General features: G+C 54.7%; 1 protein-coding gene across 1 annotated transcript; it reads right to left on the bottom strand.

The window, feature by feature from the left end:
• Positions 1–4,210: 4,210 nt before the first annotated feature.
• CAPN15 (calpain 15) lies at positions 4,211–17,106 on the bottom strand. Its single transcript, XM_026046471.1, has 11 exons — positions 15,631–17,106; positions 13,197–13,405; positions 12,769–12,952; positions 9,909–10,132; positions 8,746–8,871; positions 7,823–7,975; positions 6,769–6,930; positions 6,185–6,414; positions 5,813–5,973; positions 5,329–5,507; positions 4,211–5,005 (listed from the first exon to the last, which is right to left on the bottom strand). The coding sequence occupies exons 1-11, from the start codon at positions 17,104–17,106 to the stop codon at positions 4,828–4,830; spliced, it is 3,282 nt and encodes a 1,093-aa protein (XP_025902256.1). The 3' UTR covers positions 4,211–4,827.
• Between the last annotated feature and the right edge of the window lie 1,761 nt (positions 17,107–18,867).

The following is an 18,867-nucleotide window of genomic DNA, read 5'->3' as shown; positions in this document are numbered from 1 at the left end:
GTGAGGCYGTGTTGCTTGGCTTCTTCAGAGCAAAAGCCATGGGCTGGGGCTGCAAAACCCAGATGACTTTTCAGCTGCCAGCAGATGCAACCCATTTCCTCCTGCTACTTTGACTCCGCAGCATGCTGAAGTCCTACTGCACAAAGCAGTAATTGCTCTGAGCTGGACTGAAAATCCCTGCCTGGAGGTAACCTATATCTACCTGGTAATCTACTTGGCCTCTAACAGTACCCCTCAGCACATGTCTAGAAGGTCAAGAGGAGAGTAAAGTTGATACTCCCACCTTAGGCAAGGGGATTTCCTGACACAGGCAGCCCTGCCGTCACCAGATCCCCTCCTGTCACCCCCAAATTATGTCAACAGCTCAGGTGCCCCCTTGTCGGGCACACAGCTCCCAAGCAACTCTGACCTACCAGGCTCATCCCCTTCCCAGGGTGACTCCCTGGGGTTGGGCAGCATGAAGAACCATCCCTTCATGGCTGTGGCTTGCCCTTGTCAAGGTCTATGGTTGTGCCTTGGCTTTGTACAGCAGCCTCTCTTGCTCTCTGTGCCAGCTCAACTGTTGCCTGAAATTCCTGACTGCTTGGGCTGGTAGATCACCAAGGTGATGGCTCTCATGGCTTCAGCTCATTCTTGTTATTGCCTATGCCTTGCTGTGATCSTGGAATTTCTAGGCCATGTCAATGAGACATGGCAGAATTTGCCCAGGTCTTATTTATTTGGGCTTGGCTTGTCATGAATGGTACATGAAAGACAGGGCTTCTGGGGACAGCAGGACTCGACCCATGTGTGGGCTGTGTGTGGCAGCCACTATTCCAATGAAAGATGCCACAAAGGCGTAGCTTGGCATGAGGTGGCTCGGCTCATCTTTGGCATTAGACAGCAAATGGAGCTGCCTCCATCTGGGGGCAGGACAGGAGGCTGGGGACAGGACTCCCTGTATGCAGGTGGGCTGGCTCTGGGGCTGCAGTGTTGCCCACACTTCAAACTAGTTGCTCACCGTCATCTGCCAGCGTGGGACTGTGACCAGGGTGGGTGCCTGCTGGTAACCCCTGCCAAAGCGGTTTGGTTGGCAGCAGACCACACTTAGAGCTAGCTGCAGCACCGTTTTTCTCCTATCCTGGCCTTGTCCCCCTCTGATGACACAGCAGAGACCAGGGCAAGATGGAGCAGGGTGGTGGGGAACAGACCAAAACATGTGGGGCAACCCTGCCCTATGAGAGGCCATGAAGAGGCCAGGATAGCAGAGGCTGCAAGAGATGCAAGGGTTAAAACCTCCCTCTGCCTTTGAGTTTTCTTTTCCCGAACAGACCAAGAGGAGAGGCAAGCAAAAGAGGGAGGCAGTGCCCTCACCGCCCTCCCCACCAAAATTAACTCTCCATCTGTTTCTTTCCGGCTGAGGCTGATGACTTGTGACAGGGCATCCTGAATGCAAAGATGTTTCGCCCAGAAAATCTATTACAAGTTGCTCTAAGAAAGACAGAAATTCTCTCCTTCTGTCTCTCCCTACTGGTCTCTCAAGGTGCCCACCCCAGGCGAGAGCTGGGCTGGCAGGCTGGAGAGCACAGCCTGCTGCCTCCACTGAGCTGGAAAGCTCGCCCTCGCCAGGTTGCAGCTTGGCCTGCCTTGCCGCAGGCCCCCGAACGGGGCTTGGAGGAGGGAAACGGGGTCGTGGAGCAGAGGGCCAGGCTGGCTGAGCAGGCTGTAGAGTTTGGGGAGGGTGCAAGCATTGTCTGGGGTGCTGGAACCTCTTATGGCAGTCTGGGGTGCTGGAACTGCTACTGTTGCTCCTTGACCTCCGATCCTTCAGGTGGGAGAGATGCCCTAACACCGTAACTTTGCCGCTCTCCCCGGCAGACGAGCGCAGGGAGCAAGGGTGCAGAAGAAGGGGTCCACAGGAAGCAGCACAGTGGCACGGCCACGTTGGTGGTGGATGTTACCATCCTACAACAGTCCCGGCATCTCCTCTGTGTGCCAAAGGAATGGGGAGCCCGCTGCACCTCCGTGCGGGAAGCCCTTCCCGGGCACGCACTGCCCTCTCCCGGCTGCTGYGGGCTGCACTTGGTGCGGGCCTGACTGCTGCTGCGTTTGGCAAATTTCTTTCTTTTTATTATTACTATTTATTTTCTGAACAGGATAAAACTGAAGAAAGCTAAAGCTCAAAATTCTCGCTTTTTTTTGTCTTCAGTGGATTTCCAGGCTGAGGTGCGGCCCTGGCAAGTATCAGCTGCCACTACTGCGACCCTGCAGTAGGCAGCGGCAGCCCGAGGAACCGAGCCAAAGTCTCCAGTGCTGGAGCAGCAGAGGTGCTGCTCAGCCAGGCTGCGGAGCTCCTGGCCCTCCAGACCCATTGCCAGCAGGCCCTGATAGGTGCAGCACTTTATCCCGAGCTTCCCGTGCTGTTTTCAGGGGCGGGAGATGCGGGTAGAGGCTCTGTCAGATCAGTGAGAAGAATCCTGCAGCACTCACTGTGAGGGGACCTCTTGAGGACCATCTTGCCTGTGGCCCCCAAGCACTCAGGCCCTGGTTCCCTGCAGCCGCTTGCTAAAATCTCCAGCCACACCAGCTCTCTGAGGGAACAGCTCTTCCTAAGCCCCTAGGTCACACAGCCCCATGCCACACTTCTCCCTCTCCCTCTGGGCCTGCATCCTCARCACCCCCATATGGTGCTGCACCTCAGCACTCCCAAAGCAAGGCAAATCCAGACCGCTTCAGTAAAAAACAAAACTTTATTTGGTCCATCAGAACCTGAGTTTGAAAACCACCATCATTTGTATAATACAGGGATTACTGGTCTCATTTACATTTGATAAAATAGCCTATGTTTCTTAAGAGCTGGACAGTATGTACAGGGTTAAAAATTTTCACAGGTCAAAGACAGAAAGAGAAAGAAAGAAAAAAAAAAACTGAAGGACAAATCATCCCAAGGAGGAAGGCGCCGAGAAGAGGGAAAACAGAGAAAACAGATCAACAACTGAAAATACAGACAGCTTGGCTGAGCAGCCCCTGCCCTAAGGGCCCGCAAGGTCCCAGGGCAGCCTGTGCCCAGAGCCCTTCTCCCCAGGCCCCTGCCCACTCCTCAGCTCTTCAAGGACTGGGCAGAGACAGATGCAGGTGGGCAAATGCCAAACGCAGCAGATGCCCATGCCCAGGGCCTGCTGTGTCCCCAGGGGTGGCCCCTGTCGCAGGCAGTGCAGCAGTGCTCCGACAGGCACCACAACCAGGAGCCCGGCCAGTGACATGGCTCAGGGTCTCCTGTTCCCCCCTGGAGCTGCAGGTCCTCGCAATCTAGGAAGGAAAGTAGTAACACGAGCAGACTTTCCTCACTCCCGCCCACCTTAACCAACACACGCCCACTCTCTATCCCAACTGGAGTGCCGAAATGCCAGAAAACACTGCTGAAAAGCTTTGGGGCAGCCTGGTGGCATGACAGCCTTGCCGCTGCTGCCTGCTCCGTCCATGGAGCACCCAGCAGGCTGCACTGATGCCAACAGGCCCCTGCAAGTCTCTGCCTTGTCCCATRGGACTTTACCTCTAAGGGATGGGGCTTCCTGCTGCCCCCACCCCTGTGCAGAGCAACTAAGCGGAGCAAGCCGGTGGGAGCGGCTCCTCTAACCCTGGGTCKGTACCGGCTGCCCTCTATCACCTGCCAGGCACTGCAAAACTGTTAAWATTCAATCCTCGCTACCTTTGCAGGGCACGGGGCCAGCCCGACGGGGTGGCAGCAGGGCAGTGCCGGGGGCTGGGGAGCCAAGCCCTRGCTTGGGACTCATGGCTTCTCTCCAGGCACTGCTTTCCGGGGCTGCCATTGCATAGTAACACTTGGGGGATGAGTTGGGGGGAGGCCCATGTTGCTACGAACCAGTGAATCACCTGGCCCCTCCTGGACGCAGGAGCTACCCTTGCTCCCCACCGCACAGGCAGGGAACTGCACCTGGTCATTTGGCTCCAAGGCGCTGTGGAAAGCATCCATGGGGCATTCTTAGAAGGAGCGAGCACCTCCTCCTGCTCGGCCCCACTCCACGGTTCTCGCGGCGCAGGCGGAGGCAGCCTGGGCCGGGTGCCGGCGCCGCGCTGGGAAACGCAGCCGCTCCACGGCCATGAAGAGCAGGCGAGGGTGGCACAAGCGTGGGGCGACGGCAGCGCCGCCCGCCTCACAGGCACCCAAAGCAGCAGCCTGTGGCGCTCAGCAAAGGGACCCTGCCTGGCCTCCCACTTGTTTCTCACGGCAGACAACAGGGGGAAAAGACAGTGGGGAGGGCACAGCTGGCAGACAGAGGATCACATGGATGGACAGACTCGAGAGGTATATTCTTTTGCCATTTTTTTTCTGTGTGTGTTTGTTCTTGCAGCGCCAGGACCCCAGCGCCATGAGAGGGGGGCAGAGTCCTGAGCATGGTGCCTGGGCAGGGGGCTGGTGGCAACCTCCAGCCCCTTCCTCTCCCCACAGCCCCCTGCTTCTGCCCCATGTGCTTGGGGCAAGGCAGAGCGYGCCAGGCCCAGGGGCGCGCCAAGGGGATGGGGGATCCTGAGAGAGCCGCAGGCCAGGCTGTGCCATCGTCCCTTCGCCCCCCTCCCAGTGGCTCCTTATAAAGTGCGTGAATTAGCAGGGTGAGGGGAGGTGGGTGCTGACAGGGAGGGGGCAGCAAGCAGAGCTGGTCCTGGCCCCTGAGAACTCGCCCCCAGCCCTGCAGACACAGGGCAAAGTGCTTGGTGTGACGCTCCAGCTCTGCCCTGCGGCTCAGTGTGACAGCTCAGGGGGTGACCCCAGGCCAGAGGCTCAGTGAAAAGAAAGGGAGAGAGGAGCGGGTTGGAGGAGGCGTTTTGTCATAGCGGCCGGGGCCCGTGGAGTCCGGCCACCTCCGGGGTGAGCAGGGGATTGTGGGTCCCTTTTGTGGACATCCAGTCATTGAGGAAGGCCTGGGTGGCTTTACGGTGGGCCAGACGGTGGGTGATGGAGAAGCCAGCATTGCCCTCCAGCTGGGAGAGGATCACCAACACCTGCCTGCAGAGAAAGTGCCAGGTTCAGGGCTCGTCAGCTGTCCGGCTTAGCAAAGCAACACACTCCCCCGTGCCTCCCAGCTTAACCCCTGCCGCAGCAATCCCATGTCCTGCTGGCTTGGCCAAGCGCCCATCCCTCATGCCAGTGGGCTCTGCCCACTCCCTTCCTGACACCCTGATGCCCACCCTGTGAACCTTGGCCTATGCCACCCCATAAACCCCACACTCTGCCTTGCTCCAAGCCTGTCCGCTTGGAGCGACAACAGTGGTAACAGCACACGTACCTGTGTTGCCCTTGTGGACCAGCACCAGGCTCCCACCTCTTACCTGTGCAGGGGGGGAACGCTGTCTTGCGTTTTGAGGCTGCCACGCGTGGAGACCACGTTGAAGCTGTCAGTGCAGTCACACTGGACGTGCAGGTAGGACTTGGGGTGCCGGTTCTCCACCACCACAATGAGCCCTGCCCAGCCATGTGTCAGGTAGTAGCATGTCATCCCCTCACGACCCTGAGGTAAACAACCCAGTCAGGTATCCAAACCCAGGGGGTACCCTGCCTCTCACACTCTGAATCAGCATCTTCCACCAGCCCGCCATGCACCGACACCCTGTGCCCCCCATCTGGGCTGGAATGAAGAACAGATGACCACCCATGGGGCAGGAAGGCAGTTCCAGAGCTGGCTCTTCCTGACGAGCACCAGAGACTCTGACAACGTAGCAGAGCGCAGGGTACTGGCTTCTGCTGGCACCGCTGCCCCCTCCCCTCTGCAGCCATGGCCTGCATCATTGCTGGCCACATGCCACCCTCACCCACCTCGTGCCGCTCGCCCTTGTTCTCAGTCAGCAAGATGATGGCATCTGCCAGCGTGGTGGGCTGTGCCTCCACCTGCTCCACCATCACCAGGCGGGAGCTGTAGATGGCCAGGATATAGCTGGAATAATCAATGGCATGCCGGCTGCTGGTGGGACTGGATGCTGTGGGGATGACACAGCACACAGGGGTGCTCAGTGAGACTGTCCCAGAGCTCACCTCTCCCAGCACACATCTGTAACCCTCTAACCCAGCACAGGCCCCATAGCAATGTTTGGGGCAGGGCTGCATCAGCTCTGCCTCCTTCAGAGGTTACCATCAGCAGGGAGGGGAGCCCAGTTCCAGCTTTGCCCCGCTGGCCTCCACCCCTCTTACCCTGGGTAGCAGTGGGGCCTGCCATGGCAGCATTCCAGTGGTTGAAGGCACAGCACACGACAGCATACTCGCCCGGCTCCAGCATGACGTCGCAGTTGACAAACTTCTTGACAGCTCGTTTGCTGTGAGCCATCAGCCGGCCCAGGCTCAGCTTGTTCCCACTGGTGAAAGTAGCCCGAAAAACCATGATGCACAGATCCAGCAAGTGGCTGTCCACCATGTCTGATCGCCTGCAAAAAGAGAAGGAGAGTCACACCTCAGCAGAGCACCTCCTGGCACAGCACACAGACATGACCCACGCCGGGCAGGACGGCCAATCTAGAGGGACAGTCTTCCCACTGGGCCGGGATAGACCCCCTTGAATATCCTGACCCATGAATAAGCGCCTGTTAAGGGTGAGAGTTTCAGCTGTGATGGCCCTAGCCCTGAAATATGAGTGGGCCATGAGAATTAGTGAAGAAATGTCAATGGGGGCCAATCTCTAAGCTTGGCAATCCCGCAGGATGGCAGGTGGAGCTAGTGAACAGGAGTTTCTCCTGGGTTCTTGTTCACTGTTTTCAGCCTTCGKGGGCTGCCCAACTCACCTGCTGCCCTCCTGGAAGAGGGCAAATTCCAGGGCAGCACGCTCCAGAACTGTCAGCGATGTCACTGTCACGGGCCCATTGGCCTTGTTGGGGAACATGCCCTGGACACGCACCTCGTGCCAGTCTGAATGCAGCTTGCAGATGTCCACGGAGTCAAAATACCTATGGGAAACGTGGGCTCAGCAGGTCCTGYGAGGTCCTCTGCTGTGAGGTCCTCACACCCTGACCAACTGTGCCTCACTCAGCTGGAAAGAGGCAGGGGCATCAGAAGCTCCACRTGCTCCTCTGGAGAGGTCTAGCCCACAGCACCCCATCTTGCCCTCATGCCCCATGTTTTCTTTCCTAGCCCAGACACTCTRGGCTCAGACCACAAAGCGTGTCTCCACACCACCGAGATGTGACCTCTGCAAAGGCAGTGCCCGCTGCCACATGGGGCGAGGGCGCGCTGATAAGGGAGGGGAGCTGAAGGGCTGGCGGGAGGAGGAGCAGGACCTTCCCAACTGGTCTCTCTAGAGGGCTGCAGCCGGGCCCAGCTTCCCCACAGCCGCAAGGAAACGGGCACTGCTGGAAGCTGCAGCCGCTGCTGCACCCACTAGGTGGCACAGCCCATCCGCACCGGGAAGCCTTGGAGCGGCCGGGCTTCGGCCTCCCGGAAACCCGCCAGGAGCACAGCAGCCACCCCAGTGCCTCACACCGTACGTGGCCCTGCGGAGACCATGGCCCAGGGGTCTGGGGGCTGATCTCTGGTGCTGGCGCCAGCCGGTCTGGCTGCGCTGTGAAAGGCAGTGCCCGGCGGCTGCTGAATGGGTGGGTGCAGTCAGTGTGTGAGGCTATGGAGGCCAGAGTCCTCCCTTGCAACAATTTCTCCATCCTGTGTGCTCTGAGTGAAGGAGTTTGCATGAACCAGCACAAAATAGCCCTCCAGCAGTTTCATCACACAGCCCTCGCCCAGCCCTTCAGCCCCATGTCATGCTGCCCTGCTCCCRCACCCAAGCCCAGCACCTGCCCCCAGGGAGGAGGCCTGGGGGTCTTTGCCTCCTGGGCAGTACCGTACTTAATGAAATCACTGTACTCCATCCAGAAGACCCCCTCGCTGCTGCCATGGGGCATCAGGTCATGACGCAAGGGGGCTGGCCAGTGAGGCCACTCATCGGACCAGCTGCCGTTCCAGGAGAAGCGGCCCCAAGGGTTTCGGAGTCGTAGCAACCTGGGGGAAGAGGAACAACGGTGTCAGAGCAAGGCAGGATACCAGGGTGATTGCCTCTGAGATGTTCACCCATCTCAAAAACACTTAGCTTGGCCTCCTCCAAGTAGGCCATCACACAACCTTCTACTCCCTCCAGCCTGTCTCTGATTTCAGAGTCCCCAGAGTGTCCCAAGCCTAATTTCCATCCCTCTTCCACAACATAACCCATGTCCTGCTCTTCTCTTTGGATCTGCGGCATCTCACCTCACCATTCCCAGCCCACAATGGCCTCCAGACAAACACTGTGGGGAAGTGGCYGGTGAGCAAATGCTCAGTGAGCAGCACAAGCCCTCGGGTAACATGGCTAAAAGTGGGCCTTCATACAGGCATTCAGGTAGTCGGGACAATACCCATTTGCATCTCCCTCACCCCACAAAGATGAGAAGGATGCCCTCATTAATTTATACTGAAAGAGCTTGGCTCAATCCTCTTGTGTCCTGCCACCCATGGGACGACTCAAAGATGAGAGAGGGTTGTCTAGTGTAGGGCAGCCTAGGACATGGGCCCAGTGCCACACAAAGCCAGCTTATATGACAGCAGTATCTATGCGACACCATAAGGAGAAGTAGGCCTTGCTGATTGCGAGGACAGGACAGAACGAGAGTCTCCAAGGTCTTGTCCTGCAGGCTAACCCCCTGCATTCTCCTTTCTCAGACTTCAGGCTTTCTGCTCACAGGCTAAACTGCTAGGAACATTTGCTATAGTATGCCAGGCTCCACCCCCTAACTCACCTGAAGCCTTGGACATCCCGCACATCCAGGATAGAGTAGGCATGCCGTGGACGGAGACCCATACTCTCATAGGCCACATCATCCACCTTCATGTTTCCCCCGCCACAGGATGCACCCATGAGGAACCTGCACAAGGGGACAGCAAAATACTTAGTATTCTGCAGGGCCTGGCACTGGGGGAACCTGGTCCCCACAGTTTGAGACATGGGACAGACCTTCTCCTGTCAGGATCTTCCATATGCCCTCTCTGCAACCCCACTGCAAGCCTCTCCAGAGCAGAGCCTTGACATCAGCAGCTAGAGTTCTGCTTAGGCAGAAAGCTTCATTCAACTCCATCACTCAGATGCATGCTCAAGTCCAGACGCCACGGAGGGCTTCTCCAAGCGGTGCCCTCAGATCAGAGCACTTGATTGTCTTCCATCACCAGCTGGACAAAACAGAGCTGCCCTCATCTTCTGTCAGATCCCTCGCCTGCTCCTGCTTGGCCAAATGGCCAAAGCTGAGCCTGCCTCCATTTCTCAGGGAACAGGTCCCAGCTGTGGGAGTGAGGGCACAGCCTCCAGTGTGGCAGAACCACAGACGTGGCCGAGTACCACAGGGTGACAGGAGCTACCCTGCCTTTAGCTGTCACAATAAAAATCACTCTGATCTTCACTGTGCGGAGCTTAGGAGCCTAACTTCCCTCCGACGCTTCCTCTCGGTTAGGTCTGCCAGTGATGAGCTAGAGGACTTGCTTTTGCTTTGTCTCCTACTGACTGGACTAATTATGCCCAGGTACAGTCAAAGATGCATTTAAAGGTGGGGAACATGTGCACGGTAAAGCCCTTATTAATACAGGGAATATGGAAGCGAAATTCAAAGCAAAACAAGTAGATTTAACGCCAGCCATTTCAAAAACTCTGTAAGACAGCAGCAAACATGCACAGGGAAATCCACGAGGATTTTAATTTCATTTTAAAATTAAACAAAGGAGAAATCATTTCTTAGAGCTTAGAGGAGGGTTCTGTCAACACTTCAGATGCCAAGTGTTGTGGACTGCATCCTGGGTCAACACACTAGACCCTCTCCTCTCAGTCTTTACAAGGGAGAGTGGTCACCCTCTCCCCCTCCTTTGAATATCTAAGTCCTGACAACTACCATGATGTCCTCCTGCCTTGTCTTACCCAGCCTCCTTAGAACTCAGCATTTTGGCCCAGATGAGGTCAGTGTCAATGGGCTCCTCGCGAGGGTTAGTGGAGCTGACCTGCAGCATCAGGCTCTCGCAGGGGGCACCAGTTAGTGTAGCCAGGCCTTCAATAGCACGCCCCGCCTGGAGGGCAAAGTACGAACCATGAAGCTTGGCCAGGGCCTTCTCAATGAGGGCTACCCACAACTGCTTTCTCTGGGCCTGCAGAAAGAGACAGAAACACGTTAAAAGCCACCCCCTGGACATGTGATGGAAAAGCAAATGGACCACATGCAGAAAAGGCAAAGCCCTGCTCATCTGCTCTCTGCCAGCCCTCACATTATGAAAGGAGATGGAGTGATGGAAGCAGTAAGGCTGAGCTGCCAGGAGCTTGCTCACATATGGCCAAGGGAAACTCCATTCACTATCTGACCAGTGTTGGGGTGTTTTTTAAACGTGATAAAATAATGGCCCCTTCTTTCCGCATCAATCTGGATTCAGAAATGTTTAACACTTAATATTAACAAAAATGTTAAAAAGGCTAGTGGGCACATGTGGACAGTTGGCTTTTACTAACACACCRCTGCAAATAAAAACTATCACACCTTCGGAGCAGGAGGCTGCCTGGAGCACAGTTTGCAGTGAAAACAGTTACATTTCATGCACAATGAAGAGGTAGTTTCAGGGACAAGAAAAGAACCTCAGCGGCGCACTGACAAACTTCCCCACTCCCAGCACGGGGATGATGGCAAGACGTAATTGGAAGATGCRTTTTTGCAGCAGGAAATCTCTCTGGAGTCACTTTGCTCTGGGGCCAGGCTATTGGTACGGTTAAGAGGCGCTATAAAGAAATGTATAGGCTGCATTAATTCACCCAGAGGGTTACAAAGCCTACAACCAGAGTGCCCAGCCACTGTTACGGGTCCCTAACCTCCTAAACTGTCCTGGGCATGTCCAAATCTTTCATCCCAGCCCCTACCTGACATGAGGAGTGAGGGTTGCAAGTGCACCAGCACAGGGGCCACAAAACGTTTGTTGGCTTCTGTATCCCCAATAAACGGGGTCCAGATGGAGATGTTTCAAAACGCAGTGCTTGCCGAGCAGCAAGGGAAATCCACTGGTACACTTGCAACTTGGTGTGACTCATAGGCGACCGTCAGGAGTTGGGAGAAGAAAGGAGGGCAATGAAGAAGTCTTTGTGATAGATAAAGGAAGCTCAGCAGTGCTTTTCTCTAGTCTGTATTTGAGTCCCTCAAAAAGAACAAAATCCATGTAGTTTATTTCCACCTGAGACTCAGCTAGAGAGCTGTGATAACATCCTGCTTTGGCTTTATTTTTAGAACTCTTTGGTTTTCCTTTTTACCCCCCACATTCAGCTCAAACACCTAAGAACTCGGCAACAAAAGTCCTTCAAGACTCAGATGCACCTGGAATCAAAAGCAAAGCAAGTCCAGTCCATGTGAAAATCTTCAATCTTAAAGACATGTAGACTTGAAATTTTAAGAGAGGAAGAATGGGTGGAGAAGGATAAACAGAAAACTCAAGAGGGTTTCTTTTCCTATGCTGAAAATAAAGAACTTMATCTGATTAGGCCTTTGTCTATCATGAGACAGAATGTAGGCACGGACTCCTTTCTCTTCCCCTCCCCAATATTTCTGTTTAATAGGACCCACTTTGAGGAGCCCTGGCAATCGTTTTGACACACTCAGCTTTCCTGTGTCCCACGGGGAATCATCYACTTTGTAGAGGACCTGTGTAGGTATCCAGCCTTGGCAATGGTATATGTGTGTTTGAACAGCACGAAGCTCCTGTCTAGACCCAGAGCGGTCTGCACAGGGACTACTGGGACTGTGGGACACAGGTGGTGATGCTGCCAGCTATGCTGAACAGACTGTGACACCACATGCCCAGAGAGGCCTGCAAGCCTTGACACAACTGCCCCAGCACKGGGCCACCTCCATGCAGTGGACCGCAAAGACTACTAAGCCCATGCAGGTCAGGGGCTCTGCAAGCAGTATCGATACTACAGTTTTCCTAGGACTTGAGTTATCCCAAGGTCCTCATCTCCCCGTAGTCCTGTCCTCACTGCATAAACTCATCTGCAGCTCAATCATGATGTAGCTCTTGAGGCTGTTGGATTTAATTTAATTTAAAAGAGATAATTTGGATTTGCAGAACACAGTGAAACCCACAGAGAACTCCAAAGTTCCCAGGTCCCCGTCTCTTCTCCTGACTGTGGCACTTCAGTTTGTCAGCTCAGGTGTCTGATATTCAGTAATCATGTTTGTGGTCTTCTGAGCAAGTGCCTGGCAGGCAGAGCACAGTGAACAGCGATGTCCCAAATGGCTGAGGGAGCTTTTTAAATCCCAGCAGATGCCCCCTGAGGGTGCTCAGAGCAACCAGGCACTGGCTCAAAATAGACTGACTTTTAGCACAACCAACTCCCTCTTCGAGGGCCCTTCCTGGCAAAGCCAAGATGCCAGATATCCCTGTAGAGGAACGAAACAGCTTTTGCTCAGTCACTCTCTGCAAAAATACTCAGGTAAAATCCTTTCCTTTTGCTGTGAAGAATAAAGACTTCCTCTGCAGACCTGCAATATGGGGAGATGGGCAGGGGAAAAGATGACTGAAAAGGAACTCTCTTGCAGTCCAAGAAAAGATGAGAGAGGCCTCAACAGATTCACATCACGGTATCTAAGAGCTCACTCACTCTGAACATCCAGCAGAGCTCAGGGTCACAAGCTACCAGTCCTCTGTCAGTCCTCTCTTGGGACAGCTGGAGGAGAGACAGCCCCATGCCCCTGAGGCCCTGCCCACCCCTTCCTTGCACCCCTTTTCCCCCGGGCTGGGGTGCTGACCTGAGAGAAGAGGAGGTATCCACACTCATCACAAGGCAACATGTCATCCACCAGCACAGTGGTCCACGTGCCATCCTTGCACAGGCGCACCTGGTAGGCGCCCTCGGGACACAGTGTCCGCGTGATCATCACCCTCTCCACCAGCTCCGGCCGCTCCGCCAGCACTGCCAGGGCACTCAGAAACCTGGGGAGATGGGAGACACGGTGAGCAAGGCATGGGAGAGCAGGACACAAGAGCTGGGCCTGTCCAGCTGGGCAGTATAGGGGCCTGGAATCCACACTGCTTTGGTAAGGGGTGGGATACAGGATGGGATATACAGATTGATGTRTAAGTGGACACTGGTTGGGCTTGGTCCAGCTTGGAACTGGGTGGTGGGTGGGGAAGGGGAAAGTGCAAGAGGGTGTCACTTCAGCTCTCTTCTTCTTACCAGCAGTTTCCCAGAAGTCCTTGGAGGATGTCCGAGGGCCTGGGTGTCCGAAACACTGACCATTTCACCGACCGGTCTTTGAAGATGCTACAGTTGATTTCATGGGGTCGCAGCCACTGTTTCACCCTCTGCTGGACACTGTCGCCTTCCGGGAATCCCACAGACTTGGGCCCAGGGTGGAAACTATCATCTACAAAATTGACTTTGTTCTGCAAGAGCAAAAGGCAAGGAGAGCATGAGTGCGTATGGCACACTCCCAGCTCCTCCTGGGAAGAGGCCAGCATGGAAAGCCTGCCCATTCTATCCCAGAAAGAAGACCAGAGCCTCCTAATGCTTGTGTTTGGCCAAGGCAGCCTGTTCTGATGCCATGACAGGGAGCATGATTTGAGGCCAGCATGAGGCTGGGCCTCTGTAGAAAACATTGCAGGCCAAGGCAGATCATGCCTAGATTAATTTTGGGCAGCAGGTCCAACATTTGGCCATGGCATCGCGATCTGGTTCACCTCTCCAGGTGCCAGGCTCCTGCTTGCAACACAGATGATTATTTTCTTTTTTTTGCGGCAAACTCTCCTGGCAGGAACCAGCTTGCACTTTGCACTGGTGCTAAAAGCTGGACTGTAGGGGACCTTGGCTGCCTCTCTAAGTGGCAAAGCAGGAAGCCTGTGGAAAAGCATTTGGCAACAAAATCCTCACGGATCAGAGCCCTGTGATATGGGCTGAGCTGCACAGGGCAGCCCCAGGCTCTGCTGCATCCAGGCACAGCACACTCCTGCTCCTTGCACTGCAGGTCTCCGWGACTCTTCCAAGGTGAACAGGTAGAGGACATCAAAGGCACCTTCCGCAAATGGAATCAGTCTGACTACAAGTAGGCAAGTGATTCTGGAGTAAAGATATTCGGAGTCCACCCGCAACAGTTACTGCACATTGCATAAAATGGGACTGAATTGAATGGGAAAGGGGAGATAGTCCTGCAGGTGTTCCCACAGACAAACCTTCACCAAGGGGAGAAGGGCTACTTATTCAGAAAGTTTAACACARAATGAAATAAGAACTGGGCTTTTTTTTTTGTTTGTTTAGTTGCCATTAATTACATGAAATCTTTTTTTTTTATCAGAAATGTCCTATGATTTCAATTAGCTTTAATGCGACCGAATTAGTACTTGCCTTCTTCTTTACTTATAATCCTAACTCACTGATGCAAATGTTTTCTCTGTGGCTCTTCAATTAGCCCTTTTAGTTTCTATTTTGCAGAAAGGTTTTTCTAATTAATGCCACTATTTGAACACTGACACAGAGCAAAAAGGACAAGCTCCAGAGTCCTAATGGCTTTCTGGGTGAAGATGATGAACAAATTGCTTCTGCTATATTTGCAAACCCCCATCTTGGCCTCGCAAAGTTTTCCACCTTTTGGTGGAAAAAGATGCGAGTTCCCCAGGAATCCCCCGTGCAGCACTGGAGAGACTCAGAACAAGCCAACAGTTCTTGAGTCAGGGACTTATGACATCCTAAGTTTTGTGTCTTTGGAGCTGTGGTTCTCTTCCAAAAGGCAGAGATGGAGGAGAGCCTTCTGTCTGCCTTAGACCACGATCAGGATCCAACCTGTCCCTGTCCTGAGCTAGGACTGCACTGAGCAGGACCTTGTGACCTTAGACAGCCACCCATACCAAGCACCACCACAACAGTTATCTGAATACAGCTCCTTCTCCYGCCTCTGGCTTGCACAGGACACTGGGCTCAGCAGGAGCCTAAGTCCATTATAGATTTGGGAGCTCAGGTGGGACAGGACACTGACAGTCCCACTGAACTGTGACCACTTTAAAACTCAGTATGCTTCCGAGTTAGTGCTCCTCACTCTAGGACAGGGCATAAGCTAGAAGGATCGCTTTGGAAGGTCCTCTTCACCCTGCAGATTTAACATGCCAATTTAACTTATCATCATGCTTCAGCATTAACAGCCAGCAGCAACCTGTTGCAGGGGAAGATTTTATCTGCAAGCCTAATCTCGGTGGTGGTCAGCAAGAGAACAAGGGGTAATGGGTATAAATTAAAATRCAGGAAGTTCCATCTCCATATGAGCAAGAACTTCTTTACTGTGAGAGTATAGAGCCCTGAACAGGCTGCTCGGGGAGGCTGTGGGAGTCTCCTTCTCTGGAGATCTTCCAAACTCGCCTGGATGCCGCCCTGTGCTCTGTTGGAACAGGAGGGTTGGACTAGACGATCTCTAGAGGTCTCTTCCAACCTCAACCATTCTGTGATTCTGTGATTCTAAGGCTTAAACAGAGAGAAGCTCATGTAAAATAGTATCTGACCTTCCAGCCTCAACCATTCCATGATCCTGCGTGTGTGATAGTGACAGCCTAGATCCACGCAGCAGATGTGCAAAGGGCTCCTTCCAAGTGAGATTAGGAGCAAGACAAGACTGGCAAGCACTCACCTCCCGACAGAAGGTCACAATGTTTTCCCACAGGGCTTTGGCCTCTCCTTCGTCTGTCTGCCGCCTCTTCTCCACATGCATGCTCTCGCGTCTCTTGAGGGGCTTGGTGCCCTTGTGCTGGGCCACGTAATGCTGGGGAGTGTGGCAGGCCACACAGTGCTTGGCCTTGAGCTCATTGAGCAAGGTGCAAGCAGGACAAGCCCACTGGCTTGGTCTGTCTTGGGCCATGGGCAGCTGGGAAGGGAAGAGGCGAGCAACCTTACGGGCAGATGGGGCCTTGCCACCACAAGAGGAACAGGCGCCCTTGTCGCAAGCCCCACAGTCAGAACACTTAGGGGCTGGCTCCCCCTGTGCCCCGTGCTCCTGGAAGCCATGCAGCTTGGAGGAGCCACAAACTTTGCATTTCTGGGCCAGCGTGGGGTTCTTGAGGGTGCATTTGGAACAAGACCAGGTCGTGAAGTCAGGGCTGGAGGGGCTGCATGGGGTGAATCTCACCGAGTCTCCCACCAAGTTGATGGTGTCACTGCCTTTCTGGGCATTGCAGACCTCACAGGTGCTGGTCCCAGCAGTGTTAAGCAGGGAGCAGGTGCCGCACTTCCAATGGGATGGACCCACCTCCATCTCCTCCTCCAGCATGCCCAGACGCTTGTTGGACAGCAGCTCCTGGAAGCGGGCAGGTGGCGGAGCTCTCGCTTGACCCTGTGGAGAGCCCTTCTGCCCAGCTGCAGTTGGAGCCACAGGCTGGGAGGCTTCGGGCCCTGGCATCTGCAGCTGTGGGGGCACCTCCCGACGGCTTCGGGGCACGGGGTTGTTTTGGAGCCCTGGGGAGAAGGGGCTGAAGGCTGGCATCTTCTGGGCCTCTTGTTCCATAGCCACTGGGCCCTGGGTGGCTACGGCATCACCATCTGTGATCTCTACAGAGACTAAAGACTGAGGAGTAGCTGGGGCTATTTGAAATCCAGCAGGAGTGATGACTTCAGGGACGACCAGCGCCTCTGGTGGGATCTTAGGCAGGGAGAGCTTGCGTGGCCCGCCACAAGCAGAACAGGAGTTGGCCACTGGCGTGTTGTGCAGCGTGCAGCGCTGGCAAGCCCAGCCGTCCTCCACATCTGCCTCATCTGGATTCTTTCCCCCAGAGTCTTCACTGCCACTGTCTGTCTTGGCAGCCTCCTCCTTCGATGTGCTCTTGGGCTCCACCAGCACCGTGGGCTTAGGCAAGATGCCATTAATGACAGGCAAAGGGGAGCTGCTGGGTCCTGGTTCTGGGCTGAAGCCACACACCTCACAGGTTTCCTTGCCCAAAAAGTTCCTGAAAGTGCAGCGGGCACAGGCCCATTTCTGTTCCTCCACACTGAGCCGCAGAATGTGGTTGAGGTCAGGCTTTTGGCGGGGGGCTTCACATATGGAGCACTGCCGTTGGCCAACAGGGTTCAAGAAGGTGCAGCGGGTGCAGGACCATTCACGCACAGTAGCCATGGAGCCAGGAGAGTGGGAATGGCTGGAAGAAAGGAAAAGAGAGCATGAAGGCAGAGTCCCTGCGTACACGGAGATACCATGCCGATCTGAGCCTGGTAGGACCTTGCTTCCAGGAAAAGGGCAATCCTGTCATGGTTTTCTAGAGGCTTGTTTCTCCAACACTGAAAATTTACAGCTTCAAGTGCCAGGCAATGTTCTGGCTTCTATCCAAGCCACATAATACAGAAGCACCTGACAAAAACAGTCATTTTTTTATCTGAAAAGTCACTGAYGACTCCCTCTGTTGAGCCTCCAACTGCTTTAACATCTTGCAGGTTTMATATGTGTGTCTCTTTCTGTTCCCAGTATCAATCCTTTACTCCACTGGTGCCATTCCAGCCCAACTTTGTTTTCCTTTATGTTTTTGTTTCTCTCCTCCCTTTTTGGCACACCTCACCCATGCCAGGAGACACGCAAGTTCTCCAAGGGGCAGGAAACCAGGCTCTCCACTCTGCTTCCAGACTGCACTGAGTAACAGTGGTGCCCTGCAGTGATGCTCTTACATGGTCGCAAGCTTCTGGGCCAGGACTAGCTCAATACTAGTGGTAGCACTGAGGTAGGCCTAGGGCAAGTTAGCAGGTCAGGTGCCAAAACAGTCCACAGACAGAGCCTGAGATCAGCAGTAGCTTCTGGCTTCTGGCAGAGGCTCCAGCCAGGAGCCTCTGTGGGCTCCTCYGTGTCAGCGTCAGCTGCGTGGCACCCACCTCACTGCGACGAGGAAACRCTGCTGAGCCCCGGCATCGGTTTCAACCTCCACTGGTGCCTGGAAATGCTGGGGACCCGACCTGGAAACCCTAATGGGCCAGAGCTGCCCCATTCCAAGGCGGAGGATTTCTAAGCAGCTTCAGTTTTCAGCAGCTGAGGCCCTGCAGTTGCCACATACCAGAGGGCTGTGGAAACCTCTGCGCTTACCGGGAGCAGCTCTCCCTGACTGCTGCGGCCCAGCTCGTGCTTCCAGGAAGGCTTTCATGCCAACAAGCTGCAGAGGGTACTGCAGCCTGCAGCTGCCCTTTGTCCTCCCTTTGAGGTCATTTCCAGGAACTGTGAGTACAGGTGGGGCAGAAGCAGAGCTTCCTGCTTCCTTCTCACACAAGGGCAACAGAATTTGCCAACAGGTAAAGGTACAGCATGAGAGCTCCATGGCCTGTCCCTGTGCACCCCTGCTCCCAGAGAACGCCGCCAAGTCTAAAGCCTCAGCCTTGAAAGCAAACTGCAGGTCAGCAGAAGCTCCTGCAGACAAAAGCTGCAGGGAGTTGTGTTTCTCTACAGCCAAGCTGTTCCTCTTCCAGTCCTTTCGTCCATGCTCTGCGTGCCTGGGGCTCTGTGGCGGCCTGGATCTGAAGGAGAAGCCTAAGAGTCCACCTCATGTCCCTCAGCTCTTCCTAGGAACAGCACCWCTTTGCAGATTCAGGCTAGCTCAAACGAAGGATTCAGTAGGCTCAAACTCATGGGCCACCCCAGGGGTCTCACTATTTGCTCTCTCTCCAGTATGCCCTTGAGAATCTGGTTCACCCACAAAACAGGCTGGAAAGACAAAAAAAAAAAAAGTTTTTTTTTTGCCCTGAACAGCAAGTAGAGAAAGCCATGAGATGCTTGCGCAGCCCTCTGAGGGAACGTGGTCCTGGCTGGTCCCCAGAGCCCTGAGCAGCAGCACCTGCACAGCAGCTTCCCAAGGCAGCTCTGAGCAGACTGCATTGCAGCAGCAGCGTTCGGACCTAACAG

This window comes from Nothoprocta perdicaria, unplaced genomic scaffold (assembly GCF_003342845.1).
Source record: "Nothoprocta perdicaria isolate Ctin4 unplaced genomic scaffold, notPer1 scaffold_444, whole genome shotgun sequence".
NCBI lineage: Eukaryota > Metazoa > Chordata > Aves > Tinamiformes > Tinamidae > Nothoprocta > Nothoprocta perdicaria.
This window is presented reverse-complemented; position numbering and strand designations above follow the sequence as displayed.